The sequence below is a fragment of the Rhea americana genome, unplaced genomic scaffold (genome assembly GCF_003343005.1).
Source record: "Rhea americana isolate MKP2758 unplaced genomic scaffold, rheAme1 scaffold_343, whole genome shotgun sequence".
Taxonomy (NCBI): Eukaryota; Metazoa; Chordata; class Aves; order Rheiformes; family Rheidae; genus Rhea; species Rhea americana.
In genome coordinates this window covers 96,355-116,928 of record NW_028186472.1, presented here as the reverse complement: position 1 = coordinate 116,928, position 20,574 = coordinate 96,355, and the positions used below count along the sequence as shown (strand labels likewise).

At 36.4% G+C, this 20,574-nt stretch overlaps 1 protein-coding gene across 1 annotated transcript in view; it reads right to left on the bottom strand.

Moving 5' to 3' along the window:
- CAMTA1 (calmodulin binding transcription activator 1) overlaps positions 1-20,574 on the bottom strand; it is a 421,647-nt gene that overhangs the window by 381,033 nt on the left and 20,040 nt on the right. Inside the window, exon 3 of the mRNA XM_085311536.1 lies at positions 10,091-10,209. Within this exon, the coding sequence (XP_085167662.1) occupies positions 10,091-10,209 (119 nt within the window). The remainder of the gene's footprint in view (positions 1-10,090; positions 10,210-20,574) is intronic.

Here is a 20,574-nt window from a genome sequence, read left to right as displayed (position 1 = left end):
AGCCAGCTTTTTCTGTTATTTGATCTACCTGCTAAGGTTTGGTTGTTTAATCACAATTTAAACCACAGATTTTTGTGACAGCTTCATTTTGGCAGAAAGTGAATTAGAAACAATCAACTCAAACAATTTAACAATACAGATAAGATTTTCAGTGACTCAGTAGCTAATTAAATTCAGAAAGTATTGATACTAATCTTGTTATTAACAACAGCCCACACCTCAAAAATTTCCTAAGAGTTAAAGAAAAAATCCCACTTTCAATAGCTGTTTACTGTTGGACAAATCTCCTAACCATTATAATTTCAGGTTTGGTTTACAATGACTCAAATTCAGATGTCTTACCCATTAATACAAGTATCAAGTTCAAGAGCCTCCTTCCCAATTTATCTACAAAGTTTTCATAAAGGTGAATTTTAAATAATTCAAAGAACATTTTATCCATTGAATAGCAACAGACTTGGGTTTTCTAAAGTGATATTGAAAACTGTCCTTTTCTTTTTTTCTTTCTTTCTTTTTTCTTTTTTTTTTAAACTATAACTTGAAGAGTGCAACTCAGATGAAAGGTATAAAACATTTTCCCTAAAGTTTGTGTTAGATGAGCATATATTTTTTCTTTCCTCTCCTCCTCTTTTCACTGATAATATAGAAAACCCACTAAAGAAGGGGTAGGAGAGGGAAACTATTCAAGAGATGGAAAAATAAGAGTTTCATTTAAAATCACATTTCAAAATGTGTCACAGCATCACTTTAGCACAATGTAAAGCTTGTAATTTTTATGCTAGTCGTTTAACTAATTGTCCACTCCTTTGTTGATACTGATAAATTAACAAGTACTGTTTCAACTGCAAAAACTCCTTGAACGAAAACATGAGCTTTGCTGACACTGAAGCACTTCCAACATGTATTTTGACAGCAGCTAGACAAGTGATCCCAAGCCACAGACTGCATTCAGAGCGCGAGTTGAAAGGCCCTCCGAAGCTGCACAAGGCAAAGTCAAAACTGAAGCAAATACAGAAAGCAAAACAACCACCATGCCCACAGCATTTTGCTAGCTCAACACTGTTGTCTGCTGGCCAGCAAGTATTTCCTTGCTCCTGTTTTTGCCATCCATGCTCATGCTTGTAAACAAGTAGGTACAGATGCTGCTTTCAAAGAAAAGAATAAAGACTTTTCTTTTTCTTCCCTTAATGCAATAGCTCCCCCCAACTTTTCCTCCAGAGCATATYTTTTTCTCTAATGTCCTAATGATTGTTTCTTTTTCTACAAAGCAGTTTATGTTTTACCCCTAGTCCTCTTTCTCAAGTACCATCCTTGAACAAAATCTTCACTTTTACTTCTTTATTTCTCCGTCATCTTCTTTTTCTTCCAGATCCCTCGATTTTTCTCTTCTAAATGAAATAGTCAACCTCAGAAATACCAAATGTGAGACTGAAGACAGGATTTCAATCACTAACAATATGTAGTATCCCAAGTTTCCATTCATTTGACAGGTGAACTAATTCACTTGTATTCACATATGCTAGTCCCTGGCAAAGGGCATTTAAATTGACTTTGTAGTAACATTTTTGTTGTAAAATGCAGGACAAACTATAATTCGCATAACACACTATGAAATATTTTACTTAGTGCTGGGCAAGACAGAACCTCAGACATGTGATGTAACAGTAATTATAGCTACTGATTTTGCTCTTGCTCCTGCAGACAAGCAGCTAAATACCACTCAAATTCATATACTCTGCTAACTCTTACACATTTGAGAAACAGTTTACACTTTAAGCAACTCAAAATACTTCCTACCCCCCCCCATACTGGATTCTACGCTCTCTTTCGATACCATATTTCAGAGTAATTATGGATCAGAAAAAGGAATGAACTCCAGCAGAAGATGTAACTTAGGAAAGGCAGACTAGGTTAACGAATTAGAGGAAATAATATTCCAACTAATCTTGTTTTCCCAGTTCCTAAGACAATTTAGTATGTCATTTTTTTTTTTATAATGTGCAATGTGAATGACAGAAAAACAGCTACAGTTCTTTCTTACAGAATAAGATTGGATGTCTAAACATGCACTTGCTGCTGCTACAAACTACGACTGTCTATACAACACATTTTGAGTAGAAGAGCGTGAAATCTTAACTGAACTGGCAGTGATCATCTTTCARCTTATGCTCTTCTAGACTTTCAGGACCTTCTCACTGTTCATCTTGGAGGACGCATTGCTTTCCATGCAGCGGACACAGAAGAAACGGCCTGTCCTCTTATTTTTTGTATAACATGCAGGATCATGCACAAATGACTGACCACATGATTTTATGTATATCGCCAGATCTGCACTGCTAAACTAAGAAAGAGCTTTAAGACAAACAAAGCTAAAGCTGCTAGCTAAAGAAGCCTGTAATTCACATATTGATACAGAGAGTACTAAAAAAACAACAAAAAAAACCCAGTTATAACACTACCTGTTGTACCAGAACTACACCACTACAATGCTAAACACAAACTATCAAGGATAAGTGAAAAAACCTATGACAGTAGGGCAGCAGTTCCTCATGTCCAAGCAAGTCTGASCCCAAAAGCAAAGCTGGCAGTTTACTACACTATGCCTCTTCTGAGAAGCAACTTAAAAAACAAACAAAAAGAAAGCCAAAGAACACAGTTTGATTAGTAAAGTTAAATACAGATGTCACAACTAATCAGCTTGGTATTTGTATGAGTTTTGAGATGAGGATCGTAACAAGTATTCATTTTTTGAGATTTTGTGCTGGATTCATCTTATATAGGATAGTTATCATTTCAAAATAATGTTTTCATCTTACCTGGCAATAATTACACTGAGCATTAGCTTTTAAGAGCAACATACCTAAATCCTAAAATGAGGAAGCTATTTACAATTGAGAAAAAAAGAGTTGTACTTCACTGCTCCATTYTCCTCATCTGGATGGAACATACTTTGCATGTGCATTTTCTTTTTTGCCTCATTTGCCCAAAGGAGCAAGGCTTATGTCGTCATTGAGTTTGTACTTATGTCACTCTGCTTCCTATAACCTGAAACACCTTGATCCTGTTGTTGGCAAGCTTCAACTGTGTTTCACAGCRGAGAAATTAATATGAAATATGCACAGACTACATGAAATAGCAAGAGCTGTGTACAGAAGAGACACCAAATTAAATTCAACTGCTGTTAATGAAACCTGTGATAGGAGATGAACTATATTCTGCGAGTCAAGGAAACCACACAAAGAAAGGTAAAGGACATGTTATAAATGCAAAGAAAGCTTCCCTTAATTCTTACAAGCTTACTAGAGATGAGATCACCCAAAGCAGATAGAAAGGCACAGAAAACTAAAAAGCAGACATCTGGCTGCTCACTAAGAGAACTACCTCTAGCAGAAATGGAATTCTTCATGCTCTTGTTCCATTTGTACCACAGGTATAAAACAACTCAGCTCTGATGTAATGGCAAARAAGGAAAGATCTAGTGCATCTGGGTATCTTTTGATGCTTTTTCAAATATGACTTCAAAATGCATTTAATCCATAGGCCCTATGCCTGTTTTTATGATCTACRTACACTTGAATTCAAGATTTACTGAAGAGTTATCACTTAAAATGGGATGTATTTCCCTAGTGGTTTAGCATCCTTCTACCACTACTCCACAAAGCAGCTAGCAAAGAGCCCACAAAGTTTCCAAACCAGAAACTCATCACGCCTCTACCAGCGATACACAGCAGACCACCAGTGACTTATTCTGACATCTTATTTGTTAGATAGGAACATCTGAAAATTTCAAATACACATTTTTAAAATAAAGTTTCTAGAAATTTTCATTATTTTAACTCTAAGTTATCTTGTTAAAGGATAAATGCTAGCACAATGAATCATTAAAGACAAGCGAATCTGTTACTTAYAATCCTGCATGTAAGGACTGTGATTGTAAATACAACTCAGACACTGCACCCCTATTTTATACAAGAGTGCTGAATGACAGGTCTTCAAAGGAATTTGCTTCAGCATTTCTAACAACAATGCAAAAGACAGAAGTAGACRAGTGGCCTGATATTGTGAAACTGTGCAAAACATTCTAATTTTTGCCCTTTAAACTCTTTAAAAATCAGTAAAATTATTCATCTGAGTGCATCTTCAGTGCTGGTCCTTAGACTTCTCCTTTACCCATTAGCAACTACAAGTATATCAAGTGTCATACTCAGAACTGCAGAACTGCTGGGATCCAAAATCTTTTTTTTTTTTTTTTTTTGATGCACAATACAATTGCAGTAAAATCATATTGTTGTATTTATTATTTGTTATGAAGAAAGAAAACTCAAGTATCTTCCATTTGAAATAGCCATTCAAGTTTTGCTGGGAGACTACACTGTTTTACCCAAGAATTGTTCTCATCTGCTTTGTAAATCCATGCAACATAAAACAGTAAATGCATTTTCCAAATAAATCCACAAAAAGTTCTTCCTTAGAATATATGCAATTACATCCCTATATATAGCAGTAGGTAGGCATTCACAGTGAAGCAAGGCAATACTCAAACTGGATCAGTTCCATTTCAAACTTATTGCTAGACAGAAAAATATTTCAAAATTTGTAAAGTTCTCGGAGGTGTTTCGATATATTCCCCATATCAAAAAAGGTCATTGACTTAAACATCATTAGCATATATTTTTAACTTTGTATATAACATGCCCAAACTACTATGAAATAAAATTTAATTATTGAGAAGAAAAATGCAAAAGAGTTAATTCACTCAGAATAGAAAGTGGGCGGTGGTATATTATCCAAGGCAATACATTTTCCTCTATTTACTGTGCTTTAGAGGACTCATTTTGGTCCCAGGACCCCAATATGTTAAAAGCACACAATTGCAAGATCAGCCATTTTTGAAGACTTATCATTATACAATTACAACAATGGCCCTAACATTAATGAAGGGGAAGGGAAAAAAAGTCAGATTTTCATAAAAGGAAGTTGAGGGCAATTTCTCCATTAGAGTACAAACAGCATACCAGGCATTACTGCTTTTGTTTAAAATCGCCAAGAACGATACCCTTTCAATTCTATGAAATCATTGGGCATGCTCACAGCATTTACTAATTCTGCAAAAATGACAGAGAAACAGCAAAAGCAAAGCCAGAACCAGACTTTCTGCTTGGTATATTTAGCAAAGAACTTCATTATTGATCTGACAAAATAAACCCATAATGAAGTGCTTCTGTTCAYCTGAAATTTCTTTCACTGACCAGTCTTAAATCATAATCACACTAAAGGAAAAGGCCCCCTGCATGCACTGGACTACATCAGTCAGGTATACGAACAGTTTACTTTACACTCTGCTCTAATGCTTGTGTAACACTATTTTACTTAGAATTTGATTTCAAAGCTTTCTTTTCTTTTTCAGAACTGTTTTTTCCTTACTTTTTTTTTTTTTTGGTCAGTGTGATGGGTGTGCAATCGAAATTCAGTGAGAACTGACAAATATTTAACTTGCCAGGAAGAAGCAAAGGCAGGCCATGCACGGATGTGAACACATACATGTTCTTGGTTTTACCGATGCTCTGGCTGTTCCAGCACTCAGCAGATATTTTGTCTTAAGAGTTTTGTGAATCAAAGAAGTAGCAAGCTAGTGACTTGTTTRAGCCATGAACACAATACAAACATGAGAGCAGCCCTGTGGGTCAGGCCCATGGTTCACCTAGGCCAGTGGTCTGCACCTGTCAGCAGCAGCAGCAGATGCTGCTTAGAAAGTGTGCAAGCCTGACTGTGACCTCCCCACAGCGTTCCTCCTGCATCCTCAGTCACGGGATTTGGAAAACTAGAGGATGCATTCCTAGGTACTACCTTTACCTACCTCTGATAGGATTTTTGCATGCCTGAGCTGAACTTCAGCACGACTGCAGTTTCTCAGCAGATGATACACTTCAAGTCTTGCATGACATGCCTTTTCACTCTAGAACAGCCTAAGAAAYGAGGTCCAACACAAATGATCAAAGAGACGGCAGCCCATAAGCCAACCTTGTACAAGGACACAGACAGCTTTGCACAGCATCACGCCAGCCAGAGTTACCATCAGCCAACATGATGCTGAACTGATCTGCACTGCTCTGACAGAGCAAAAYAGTAATTTTCAATGACCATTTCAGTTGTTTGGCTTATGGAAACTCTAGAAGATACCTGAAACCTGTGATGACAAGCCAGACATGACTGCATCTCTTCACTATGCTGAAGGAAAGAAGTGGGCTATGAGAGATTAGCAGACTTTTCTTAAAAAATTATTTTYATATTGGCTAAATATTCTCTGTGGCTAGATTTAGTCTGCATTCAGAAAACAGGCAGTAAGAGTTCAAGCACAGCATCTTTTTCAGAGCTGTGAACTTTCCATCACCAGCAAAGCAAGTAAACACAGTCATGGGGGTATATTTACCTACAAAGACAGCTTTAGGTATAAGCTTTACGAGACACTGATGCTTCTTTGTGTAACAGTAGGTAAGCTCAGCTTCTGCCAACTTACGAGGCCTGTCAGGACACGGAGGTCTCTGCTCACTGACAGCTRTAACTGCCCCAGACACCGACACTTCAGAGAACATCCTCCCAGTGAAAGTACACTGGGCTTCAATACATTCGCCAATTAAGAGTTTGAAATCAAAAGGCGAAATGGAAAGCAAGAAAATTCATAGTAATAGCATTTGATAATATCRTTCTATATTTTATACTCCATGACCACAAAAGCAATAGGCAGTTAGTCAAAATTAAATATTCCCATTGCTCTTGAGAGATCACAGACCTGATGTAGTTTAGACTGAAGACATTCCGACTTAAGTATTGGCAGCTCTACAGCTGCAAAGGGAAACAGCCAGAGTGAGAGAGGAAAGGACAAGAATTTAAATACTGCAGTAGAAAATAATTGTTAACATTATCCAAATAGAAACTGCAAGAAACCACCACTTTATGAAGTCTTTGCTCTGTCAGCTCACTAAAACCGGARCAAAATTTCTATTACACAAATACTAAAAATGGTCCAAAATGACTGACAACAGCAATAAAAAAAAAGAGCAAGGAACTCCATCACACAGCTTTGCAGAATTTTCTGGCAATTAAATAGCTTGTCCTAACCTGAGAAATCACATGAAAATCCCTCTTCTATCTTCCCCAATAGCAAGATAAAGAAAAACACACAATTTCACAGGCATCTTAATAAAAAAATCTAAAGCTACAATTAAATAGCTTGGTTAAATCTATGATTTTATATCTCTAGTAAAAAAATTGAATTACAAGGAATATTTCCTTCACTGCAAAATATAAAACACCATAAACTGGATTTAAGAAGAGATGACATTTTGAAATGGAAATATATTTCCATCAAACATTTTAACTAAAACTGCGTAATCTGATGGAAAGTAAATATCTCAATAACATGTTCTGAGCATTTCTAAATGCTTTTATCTTGCTGCTGACTGCATCCTTTTACTATGYGTAAAGTCAACAACAATCTGAGCAACTCATGACCATTATCCTCAATCTACAGGTGAAAGTGTTCAAAAAGTTACTTGCCTACATTCCCACACTGATGCACTGGTAGAGGAATGAACAAACCCCAGCTGCTCCTGGGCCTCTATGTCAAACAGCAATACCTCATTTGCAGATGCAACAGAATTACCAGCAGAGCCCTGTCTACACATTAGCATATAATATGAGCCCTTCATACCACCTTACACGCCTTTACAAAATTTTCAACCCCAAATGCAAATAAAAGCCATGTTTAAGTTTCCGTGAAGTATTTCCATACAAAAATAACAGTGAAAGCAACGCTCAGCAGCCTGCCTAATTATTCAGGTTCGCAGTGGGTTACGAGGGTCCCAGCCTCACATCCAAGGCAGCCCTTGCAACGCCTCCGGAGGTCTCCCCAGCACTTCACAGCCCCCTCGCGCTGCACAGCCTCCCACCTCGCCACACACTCAAGAAGTCCGTCAGGACGGGATGTCTACACGTTTATGGGATGGTAACTCACTGATGAGTCTGAGGRAGGACAGCAATGTCAGAGACATTCAAATCTTGAAGTTACCTTATGCATTTTATTTATTTTGTACCTTTTAATAAACCTCACTGCTAGTGAGATTTCTAGCAAGCAGTACCAGTCATTTTGAAATTAACACAAAAATTCTGGAAGACTGCTTTAAAAATCTGCTTCTCTTCTGGATTTTAAAACCCGTACCTTCAACAGCATGTTCAGAACACCTCTGTAACCAGATGAGAAACATGTTTCCTTAGGAGCAACTCTGAAATATAGTCCAACATTATTCAATTATATCGAGGGGGGGGGTAGAAGAAATCTGTTCTTTTTTTTTTTTTTTTTTTTTTGGGGGGGGTTAAACTTACCAGATAATTAAAGATTATTAGCAAACCATCAACCTAGAATTGAGGTATTTGAGACAAACTCACAGCAAAAATATGCTGACAAGCAAGCACTATTAAAAAAAAAAAGTTAATTTTGCCCACTATCAAGAAAGGTGACACGCTTACTTCGGTAGTAAGACTACATTCCCAAACTTTTCTGCTAGCCTAATACACTTTAAAAGCACTTTAGCTTTCCACTTCGTATCATCATGCTCATTAAGTAATGTTTTCAGTGATATAATTAACTTTTTTTGCCACATTCTATACCTTGGAAGGCTACACACACACACTTTTTCAGAAAGAAAAGCTTACAACCAGTATGTGTCAATGTATACACAAAAGTATAAACCTAGGACAACAGAAATACTAGGAAAAAACAAAAGCGACCAAAATCACCAAGCTGTTTCAAGTACTAAAAGAGAGTACAGGTTCTCTCACAAACCTGTGAGAGCTTTTTCTCAACTATCTTCATCAAAACATCATCTTTTAAAGTCACTGGAATTGCTATTAGTCCATACGCTATTTTCATTAGTATAAATGCTGTCAAAGAATAAAGTAAATTGCAACCTACATTTTTTTAAGCTTTTATTTCAATTCAAATGATCCCAGACAAACATCTACACAAAATAGCAAATGCCAGCAATTTCCCMAAAAACTATTCATTCTGTCATAAAATACTGTATGTTAAAAAAGATGCTTGAATTAAACTTTTAGACAAAAGAGAAAGAATGGGGGAGGAAATGAAGTGTTTCAACTCAGATTATAACAGAATACATACTGCAGATGTATACATGAACTGATAATTGATTTTATGTTCAGGCAGCCACTTGCAATCATTAAAACTTGTAAGTACAGTTTTCGTTAACATATTCAGAAAACAGGTAGCTGGCAACAGGCAGATACTAACTGCAATTTTAAAATAATTTCTCAGAGTTGACTGCTTCTATTAAGTGATTCCCACAAATATGATAGAAGTATTATTAGAACAATGCTACTTAAAACTTCAGGGTGGCTATTTAAGTGCAACTTTGCTACATAAAATGAATAAATGCTGAGGATCTTCTCTTAGATATATTTAGATTATTCTTCCATTTCCACCAAATACCTGGATTTAAAATACTTCTCTTTAATTTCAATAGAAACATAATGCTCAGGTTAACAAGAGATATGCAAACACACACATTCAAAATAACTAGATTCCAGTATAAAATGCCCAATACATTTTGTCTCCTRTCCTTAACAAAACTTCTCAAACAGGAATAAGCCAGTCAGTTCTCAAAACCCTATTCTCAAAACATACCTTGCCTTCTGGTCCGGAAGACTATCTTCACACATTTTCAATAGTAAGATAACATTTTATTTAACACAATCAAAACATCTTTCATTAATTTCTGACAATTTTGAAACACATCAATAAGACAATACAAAATTTGAGTCCAAGACAAGCAACACACATCCAAGCAATGAACTTCTACCATATCATTACCCAACTTCCACATTTGTCTTTTTAATACAACCCTAGTTCGAAGTTTGTTTTCAACATTTCACATGTTCTTATTATTTAAGCAACAGGTTTCAGAGCAAGTGAATTCATATTCTGTCATTTACATGACATGTTCCCAAAGAAAAGAAATAATCCATAAGCATAAGAAAACTAGTATGTTTAAGAAWGAATAAAAGATTTAACTACCTCATTAGTGTTCCAGCGGTGCCTCTCTTTTGGTAGACTTGAACATTTTGGTAGACATTCAAGCAGCTTCTTCGGTAAAAAGATTTTTACATGACTGCCATTGCTGTTCCCATGGTCATCTAGAAAGAAGAGAATATGTATGATGTATGCATAAAAGAAAGCAGTTTCTATTAAGGGACTCTATTCATACAAGACTTGGAAATCCACTGGGTCACTTGTCAAGAGCAGGTAATTTGTCACAGAAAGTAAAAGCATGAATTCTGCTTGAAATTAAACCCTTAGTTTAGGGATTAAAAAATACATATACGCCTATTTTAGTTTATTAGTTTCCTCGGTGACAAATTTTACAAGCAATAGTGACAAAGCTGTTACCACACAGGGGTGGTCTTCCAGAAAACGCACAACTTAAGTTTGCGCTAGACAGGATTTGCAGGTAAGCAAGCACTGAACTCCAGTACTTGCTACAGTTTTGACAAGGTGCTGCAAAAATAAAACTCAAGGTCTTAGCTGCTTCTGCAGCCATTTAAAACTCTGAAATGCACTGTATATATCTGATTAAATACAGGTTACTTTTCTTTCCATGTCAGCTCAGAAAACGCACAGAGTTGCTCAAAATGGAAATGAGGTAGAGTGACAGAAACCCTCCAACCTCACCATATCTAGATATCTCAAAAGCAGGAATACTGAAGAATAAAATTATTCCTTTCCGTTGCTAAAAAGGTTGAACATGCACTGATTTCTCTTAAAGACAGAACAAAAATCCTCAAAACGCCAATGACAACAGCCTGGCAGGCGTCATGTAAACATTAATATCATTTTGGTTTTCTGTCATCCCTCTAACAACACCTAAAGTATCAGTGCATTTTGAACTATGCATGTTTATAGACCAAAGCAGTCCCCACAGAAAAGGAAGCAGATCAGCAGGATAAAGCCTCCACACTGCAGAATCTAGGCAGTACTACACAGAAGTTTTAATRGGTCTCTTCTCAAGCCTCCCACCCCTGCTTTCTTCCACTATTCTTACACTTCTGCAGACCCGTATATCATGTATGAATTTTAGTCACCTTGTTTATGTACCTTACAAAGACAATTTCTAGCAATTTCACATTTGGAAATGCACGGGAAAAGGTTACTACCTTTCTTCTTCTACATTATCTGTACATTTTAGGTCACAAAACAGACACCAGCATCACATTAGAACTCCCCTGTAATTATATATTACATAGAAATTTGCAATGACCCATATCAAACAAAAGGCGATCTGAGCTGCAATCATTTAAGAAAGCTGAATAAGAGTGCAAACTAGTAGCTAAACATTCCTAGTATTTTAAAAGCTTGATTATACTCTTGGATGTGTCAAGTTCAACAATATACACACTGTTAAATCAACAACTCATGCAAGCACAGCAGATGAGTTTACAAGATAAGCAGTGATGTGTATGATAAACGTGAGCTGCTCTATAATTTATGACTACTGAGTATTCAGTGAGTTATTGGGAAGTTTACTGTATGGCTGCATTAGACTAAATCAACAGGGTTGCCAAAAAGCAAGCAAGAGGGTTTAGCAGCTCCAGACAAGCTGTTTCAGGGCTGCCAAGAGACCAAAGCCTAGCTGTCAAAGCCCATCTAGCAGTTCCAGTCCAGAAACCACGCACTCCCCCAGCTTGTCCCACTCAAGGCCAGGAGAAGAGCCCAGAGTACTCTATGTATATGACTATCATCTTCATTATTTCGCACTACTTTCTTTTTTAGCCCATTGAAAGCTTCACAAAAATGCACTTAATGACATAATGTTATCCATAATAAYGGCAATTCACATGGGGGTTAGGAATTAAGCTTTACAGGGCCCCATCGTGGTGACAATCACCGAGTAACTCATTCTGAGATCAGTCATCCAATTTAACTGGCACCTACTTAACATTTGCTATGTTGATTTTATATCATTTTCATTTCTCATTCAAAATATTACATTGCAGTACATTCAATTCATTACAAAGCAAAGTATTTTACATCAGATATTATTACTTTTATCACCCAAACTATATCCCAAGTTACATTTCATCAGCTTATTTTCCATAGGCACATTTTAATTGACATTAACTGTATTACTTTCCTTTACCTCCATATCAGCCAAGTCCTGTATCATTCATTCCACTATTTTGCAAGGCTGGCAAACCTATAATTATTTGGCTCATTTTATTAACTTTCTTTTACTCTCATCAATTATCAGTATTAATAATCCAAAAAGTGCCTAAGGACAGATCCCTTAAAAATGTTTTGGTACAAGTTATCAGAACCTGCTGACTTTAAACCGTCTAACTCATACTGTTAGTATCTTGAATCTTTGCATTACTACAGCAATGGAAAGTACTTATCATCTGTAATGCATTGTGTGGCCTACTTTCTCAGTAAAGCAAAAATATATGTTTAATGCTTTACTTTTCTGCATTTTAAGTGCTTATTCACTCCGGCATGGAAAACAGTAATTGTCACTTTCTTTGATCACTCAGGCTTCTCATTAGAGAATCCATAGCCAGGACAACACACCATAAGCATGTTACATTAAGTGAACGCTAAATTCAATGATCTCTAAAACAGATTTAACCTTTCAGAATGACAAAGTTKGCCAACTAGCTATGAAGATTAAACAAAATGTACCACTCTAAATGACACATGCACATTTAAAACTCACTTCTCCTTCCAGTGTTGTGGAATCATTCATGAAACTCCTAACTCGGAGAAACGGTTCATCTATGCCCCTCTACCACACTTTACGACTTGGACTTTGAACAGAAAGATGCGCCACTATCTACTCAGACACATTTCTGATAAAATGCAAAAGAACGGCATACACACACGTATACCAACTACCTATTCATTTTCTTCTTTATTTTGTCGTTCCTGACACACTAATCCACTATTTTTGTCATGTCCAWATTTCACAGCAGAAGAAAATCTATGCAGATTAACAGCCAAAGTGATGTACAGAAGATGAGAACTGTCCTCCTATCTGCAGCACTGGTGTTCATGGATGATTTCAGTCCCTCCTGGACTTTGATTCCCATGATTTGACTTCCTTCTTCGCTAAGCGGCACCAGAAGATCTCAAAGCATCACATCGGATCTGGCATCACTATATACAGACCAGCTCCCAAGAATTCAAAATCCCCCAATTGAAATAATGCTTTACTAATCATGYTCCTCACAAATAATCTCAATCATTTTAATTAATATATGCAAACCTTTAGGGAGATGGAGGAAAAAAAAGTGGCTGTCCTTTAGTCTGGAAGACAAACCTCATTTCTAGTCAACCTGATTTACCCACTCATCTACGACACATTCTTCTGATAAAATTAGATAAATATGAATTAAGACTATTCAGTATTCACATCTGACTCACAGAGCACCAGTACTTTGCAGAGGGGGTATTTTACATTTAAGACTAAATTTTCTCCTGTGGTTAAAAAATAAAAATAAATAGAAATTGCAGTTTCACAACGCTTGAGCTTACTGTGCAAATTCAGGCCAGATTTGTACTTGAACTTTTCTGCTCGTATTATTTTTGCTATGGGTGTGACTTATGTTATTGTTATCTGCAAACCCTTCTAGTGTTAATAAGAAGTGCTTCTGCAAGCAAAGCAGCACTTACAGAAGTAGGATTTGCCAGTAAAGCTGTATCGATATTTTTTTTTTTTAAGCGCAAACCTGGCCATAGTTCAAAAAAGACTCCCAATGCACGAACAGCCAATTTTGAAAACTACAATAAGGAAACTATACAYTRWARKMWRSYWKMYTWYARTGTATCTTGTTATGATTCAATATGAAAACACGAATATTTATGTTCTATTAGCAATCTTCAGGAAATACGTATTAGTGAAACAAAAACTCATGTGAAATTAAGTATAACTATTATAAAGTTCACAGAAAGTTCTATATTAATTATACGCTATAAATCCTTTGTAATTTTATGAGTTTGTTCAGTTCCCCTGCACTTTATCCTCCCAAAGGATGCAACATGAGCCATAAAACTTAAGTACACAACAGCAAATCACAGCAAGTCTCCAATCCTACCCTCCCTCTCCAAACAACCCCCCCAACCCTGACTCCTTTTTTACTGGTTCTTACATTTTCTGTGATCCAGAAGATGGACTTAGAACTCTAGACAATTTAACTGTAACAGTTAATCAATATAATATGTAATTGGACAATACAGAAATGGCTGAATGGGTGTTGATCAACTGCTGATTTGCAGACAGTTCAATATTGTATAYAAACATAAAGAACAAGCTTATAAAACCACAAACATAAGTTTCATAAACCCATTACTATCAAGTAGCAGCTCAAGGCAGGCTATTTTCTGAACTACCTCACAAAAGAAGTCTAATGTTACAAATAGGTGCTTCCATATATAATGAAGTTAAAATTATAATGTAATTAGCAGCTATTTAAATAGAATGGGAGGGCATCAGGATATTCAAAAACATCATTTAAAATACACCTTCTTAATAAATAGAGCCAAGTAAATACAGTTCATAAGTGGTACTTGTACAAACACAATAAATGTAAGCAGCTTGAAGTCAGTCAGTCATCGATGCAATGAAGTATTGACTTAAGTGATACATCATTCCTCTTCACAGGTAAGATGAAAAAAAGCATTCTTTAAAAAAAAAAAAGTAGTGATAACATCCATATCCAAAGCAAAAATCATAAATCACATCAACTTTTAGATCTGTGCTTCTCTATTCTATTAGCATTCCTAAAACTCTTCCCCTTTGAGAACAAATTACAAGCAACTTAKGAACTTATGACTCTTCACTTTGAGAGATTTTACATACAGAAATARACAAAAAGCTAACATTTATATCTAGTTCAAAGGAAATTAGTATCATATTTTTCACATATTATTTCTCACATATCCATCTGGATCTGTTATGTCCTGGCAGGCAGATACGTAGACATAAAGTCCCCCGTAAGTCCTACATTCTGTCTATATCTTCACTTGAGGATTTCTGAACACCAACAAAATCAATATATTTRATCTAGCAGGATTAAATGTGAAGAATTACCCCTTCATCCAAATATCTGAAATACTCCGGCATACTATTTCCAATAGCTAAATTTTGTTTCTAGTAGTTTGGATCAGTAAATAAATAGCAGTATTATCAAAATCAACAACTTTTGGTCTGTTTTCCAGAAATATTTGGGTGATTGCACTTGTAAATCTCTTGTCAACAAAGACAGATTTCTAAATATCAATTAAGTATGATTAAGATAGTATCTTTCCAAACCTCCAGATAACTCCAGTTTTCCGATGCTGTGATAAAGCAAGGTTCCCCCTAGTTCCAGCATTTTGTTCAAAAGCTTGCCAAGCAAAGAAACTCATAATAGGCAGACCACTATCATCATGCTGCCCCATGGCAAAGTATATAAGCACCAGAAAAGGAAGCCTACAGATTGAGGGGGGAAACCATGGTGAGGGGGGAACAGTACTGGCAAAGGTGAAGAAACAAAGTACATCAACTTTGACCTAATAAAGTATAGATAACCAAATGCTCTTCCAAAGTAATAACCCAAAAGGTACTGGCACTTTGTTTCAACAAAAAAACTTACAAAAGCAACCTAAGACATTYGGGAATCAAGAGTGCTGTAACCACTGCTCTTGTGCTACTCAATCTCTACTTATCYTGTGCGCAATACATTACTGTCAAAGTTCAGAAGCGTTGTGTACTCCTAGAAATTTTCACAATTTAGCTACTTCCTATTTTCTCAAAAAGCCCTAGAACGAACTGCAGGTAGAAAGTTCTTCTAAATATTGTTGAATAATAAGACAGTTGGAAGAAGAATAAGAAACAGATGAAAGGGGAGATTTATAAAAAAGGAGTTAAACATGATCACTTCCTTATTACAAATGCTTCAACGTAGTGATACCCAGGTGGACATTATTAATCAAACATTGCAAACATAGCAAAAAGAAAACACATTAATTTATACTGTTTTCAATACTGCAAACTTATTCAACACTACTATAAAATAAATTTTCTAAGAGTCCCAAAATATTGACTAAACCTAGTGAAATTAATTCCTTTAATTTTAACAAAGTACAGAGATATGGTAAAGGAGCATGCAAAGTTGCAAAAAACCTACCAACTTCAATGTTGCAAGACTGCATCAGAACAAAGCTCTCCATTCTCAGTACTAAGTTCAGCATTGGCTCACCCACTGCCATACCTGCTCCTCAGCACACCCCGAGCTCCTTGGCAAGCAGCACCTTGAGCACTGCCTCAGGCACAGGACAGGCACTGCACTCCCAAACTGGAGCCGTCATCAGAGTAAGCCAGCACCCAAGGGCATATCTGCCTTTTAAACCCCACTGGATTTAAAACTTAGATTAAACACACACCAGCATTTAAGTGAATGAAGGAAGCTAGAGAAGAAAAAGATGAAATAAGACAAAACGAGGAAAAAAAGAAATAAAAATTACCTAGGTAAGGAATGGGAAAATCAGGGAAAACTGAAAATGCAAGAAGCTGCTGGAAGCACTGCATTTTAATTAACCAGGCACAGTACTCCACAATGCACTCTACTAGCCTCATTTCACTCTATGGAAAGTTCTTCTCCCTGTAGATATATCTGGTTTACTGAAGCAGAGACAGAGGGGCACTGAAGAAGGAAGGTCACATTTCAATACTCTTTCTGAAAAATGCCCGGACAGAGAATTAGGATAGCTATTTCCCTTTCCTTCTTCATCTATTCAGTAATTTATACTTTGTTTTTTTAATGCAGATCTTCAGAACACTGCTCATTTGAAAAAAGCAGTCTAAAATACATAAAGTAACGTGAGTTTAGCATCAAGTTTGGAAAAAATAAATTGTTTCTATTTTAACCTTACTTGTACATAATCATTTTACTATTTCCTGACATAGGAAATGAATATGAAGTTGCAACATCTGTAGGGGACCTTCATATAGCAGTAACTTTAAAATAAACAATCAAAAAACTACAGTAAACATGTTTGGMAAGACCATTAAAAAACAAGAGAGATGTGCAATTAATTTTAAAAATCTGGAGCTTTAAAAAGAACCTCATGCCTTATTTCAGAAATCTTATGCAGGGAACARTTATACCTAGAGTACAAAAATCACTCAACAAAAACTCAGTCCTCAAGAACAGATGTAGTTACTATCGTACAGAAAGACTGAGATGAATCCACTTTCTCTAGCTGCACAAATACAGTGCTTACTGGCCTCTGTGTGAGTTTAATAACTTTAGCAGAAGGTAGTTCACTTTCTACCTTTGACAACAGAAATTCTGGTAAAATTCCAACTGCTGAAATTCAACAAAAATTCTGAGGGGAAACAGTGCACTAAGCTGAGCATCAATGCTTCTTCACGGTGACAGTCATTTTTACCAGGAAAAAATAAAAAATAAAAAAGACAGCAGCTCAGGAAACGAAGCACAATCCTCATAAAATCCACAATCCATCACACAGCAGGATAAGATTTGTTTAAGTAACAAAATGTTATGTAACATTTCCACAGAGCGAAGCAAATATTTACATTTTAACACTGAAATCAAGAGAATGTTTTGTTTTTAAAAGGTATGTTTCCAAAACCGTTTCTCAGCGTTTAGTCGTATTTGAAGTTATAGCTTCCCCACCGATCAGTACCAATAACAAAACCATCAGTTGCCAAACTYGCTGCCATTTCTCTCCCAATACCCTTTGAGGAAAAAACACAGATTTGTGGAAGACGAAAACTTGCCCAGACTAGCTACAATAAAGYGGCAGACACAGACAGTTCTACAGCTAGCTCCAGTGAAGTCTTGCATTCTACCCTATTAAAAAATAAAGTGTTATAACCAAAACATCTCTAGGAAGAGTGCATTTCTGTTAAATCTACTGCCTTCAATTTAGTTCCCATCACAGCCAGCAACCATAAAAAAAAAATTACCTGTTGTTATCAAGACAATTTTGATCAAGGTAACCAAATTTACTTTGTTTAGCAGTTGGTGAACCATTGACAAAGACCATTACTGGAAAGTGTAAAAAAAAAAMYWAAAAAAAAAMWWAAAAAAAAAAATAGTAACATACATTTTCATAAGATATTCAGTTATATATCATCAGCCTATCTAAATACCAGGCTGCCTAATGCCACAACCTGGTAGTCCCTACTCTTGTCACCCTGCAGTCCTTCCTGATCAGAGGAGAGGGCTCGAGGGGCAAACCCTAACCCAACAGGCCAGCAGTCTCCTCATCCCCTGCTCCCAACTAACCCCGACGTCGGGCAGCAAGAACATCCACTGCAGTTCTGACATCATCCTCAACAAAAAATTACAGTCAATACAGAAGTCTCGACTTAACTGATATTAATTTACAGTTAGTACCAATTTAATTGATGAAACAGAGCTGCAGTTGATGCAGAATTCTCTACAAAAGTTCCAATACCCCCCAAAATTGCTCCACAGTACACCAATTAAAAATGTCAAATTGACAGAAACACACTTGCATCTCAYATCTCTACCAAAGCATTTACATCACTACTGACTCAATACTTCAATACTTTTTTCAACTTGTAACATATCTATTAGCTTGAACATTCAAGTGTGTCAAAACTCAAGTCACCCTTTGACTGTTCTAAATGTTTCTGTAAACATCTTCTGCTTTAGCGCTTCCAGATCACAACACGGGATTTGGTAGGAGAAATTCTACATAATATGACTTTCCCATCCACTGACCTTGCCTGAATTAACAGACGTAGAATTCAAGAGTCAGGTATATAACAGAAYTCGGAGGCATAACAAATAGAATTGCCAGTTCATGAGCTGGCTGCACAATTTAAATACACGGGCACTATTCTGCTGCATTTTAAAATCTATCAATTTCAGAAACCCATTCATTGGAATAAACTGAAAAAGGGAAGATTGTCTACTGATAAGTTTTTTAAAGTGACTTCCCATGAAGTTTCCAGACCCATCACGACTGCCAAACTGACACCTCCCAGATTCAGCCCCCACCTCCACACACAAGTTCAGAGACACCAAACAGGTAGACAGAAAGCCACAAAACCACTACCACAAGCATAGATGAACGAGTTGTTCAGGCAGCCCAACACTGTCCTGCCTAATGAGATCAGTAAAGGGGAAACTCACCCAGGTTCAGAGACATGAGGATCTCTGACAGTCAGCAGACAAGAAATCAGCCCTCATCCACATCTCACCTGATGACAACACTTTCCTACYGCTAGCCAGGCACGAGATTCCCTGGTTAGAACCTGACAGAGGAACTCAAAGACTGAAAAGGTCTTCATAGCTTTGTACTTGTCAGAGCTGTTAACACCACCACCGTTTTTACTCCACTGCTTTGCTGGTGGTGAAGTGGATTTCCCCTCTAATAGAAGCAGCGTTTTTACATGCAACTCATATGCTGTCATTTAAAAATAAAAGTTTTAAATATCAAAGCAAGGAACATCAGGTGACTTACATTGAAACACTTGYGTTGGGTCATGTTTTAAAACTGTTCCAATTTAAATTTTTGCCAAAGTTTAAGGAATGAATGGTTTATATCTTAATTCCTTAAAAATATATTACAGAACTAGGTCAACTTGGGGAAATACACTGTGAATTTACTATGAAAAGAACCCAGAACTGGTGATAAGCTGCGTTACTTAAGACTTTTGTCTCCCACCTAAGTGACACTGCCTGGGCTCTACACAGGTATAAATATGCAAGTTAAGTATTTTACATAGCTAATAATAGTTATTTACAATGTCAGATTTTAGACAGTCAAACACTGGACACAAAAGTCATTTTTCCAAGAGCCCTTACATGTCCCTACATTACAAGAACAAACAGCTGACCCATCTTCAAAAAAAAAATAGCAGCTCACAAAGTATTAGTTATCCATATGAGACATAAGTTGCATTAAACAATGAGCATAAAAACAAATTATCTTGAAAGCTAAAGAGTACTAATCCACATGAATCTTTAAAATCATGGCTTCGATTGTGTAAGACCAACCTTAAAACCTGTGCTTTATGTAGAGAAAGGTCATTGTACAGGAGTACAAAAAGCCTGAAAAGAAAAACAATCAGGGTGCATTTGGGAAGAACTTGAAGCTTAGCAGTTCCAACTCTAAAGTCAAAAGAACTTAATTCTCTTCTCATTTACACCAGTTTGACCCAGCTGGCATTTTACTACTTCAATGGACTTGATCATTTACTTCAGCATAAACAAAACAAAAAAACAAACAAAAAACCCACGAAGCCCAGTGTCCTCCAAACCATAGAAAAAAAATGGAACTCAGGTGCTTCAAAGAGATTAATAAAAGATGAAGCTGGCAACATACTCATACCATTATTATTCAAAATTTATATTTTTGGAAATCATTGAGATTTCAGCATGCTGGAGAAGAACCACCCAAAAAGTAAAATAAAGGTAGTCATGACCACAAAGAATTTATACCTGCTAAGTTAAAAGAAATACAGAAAA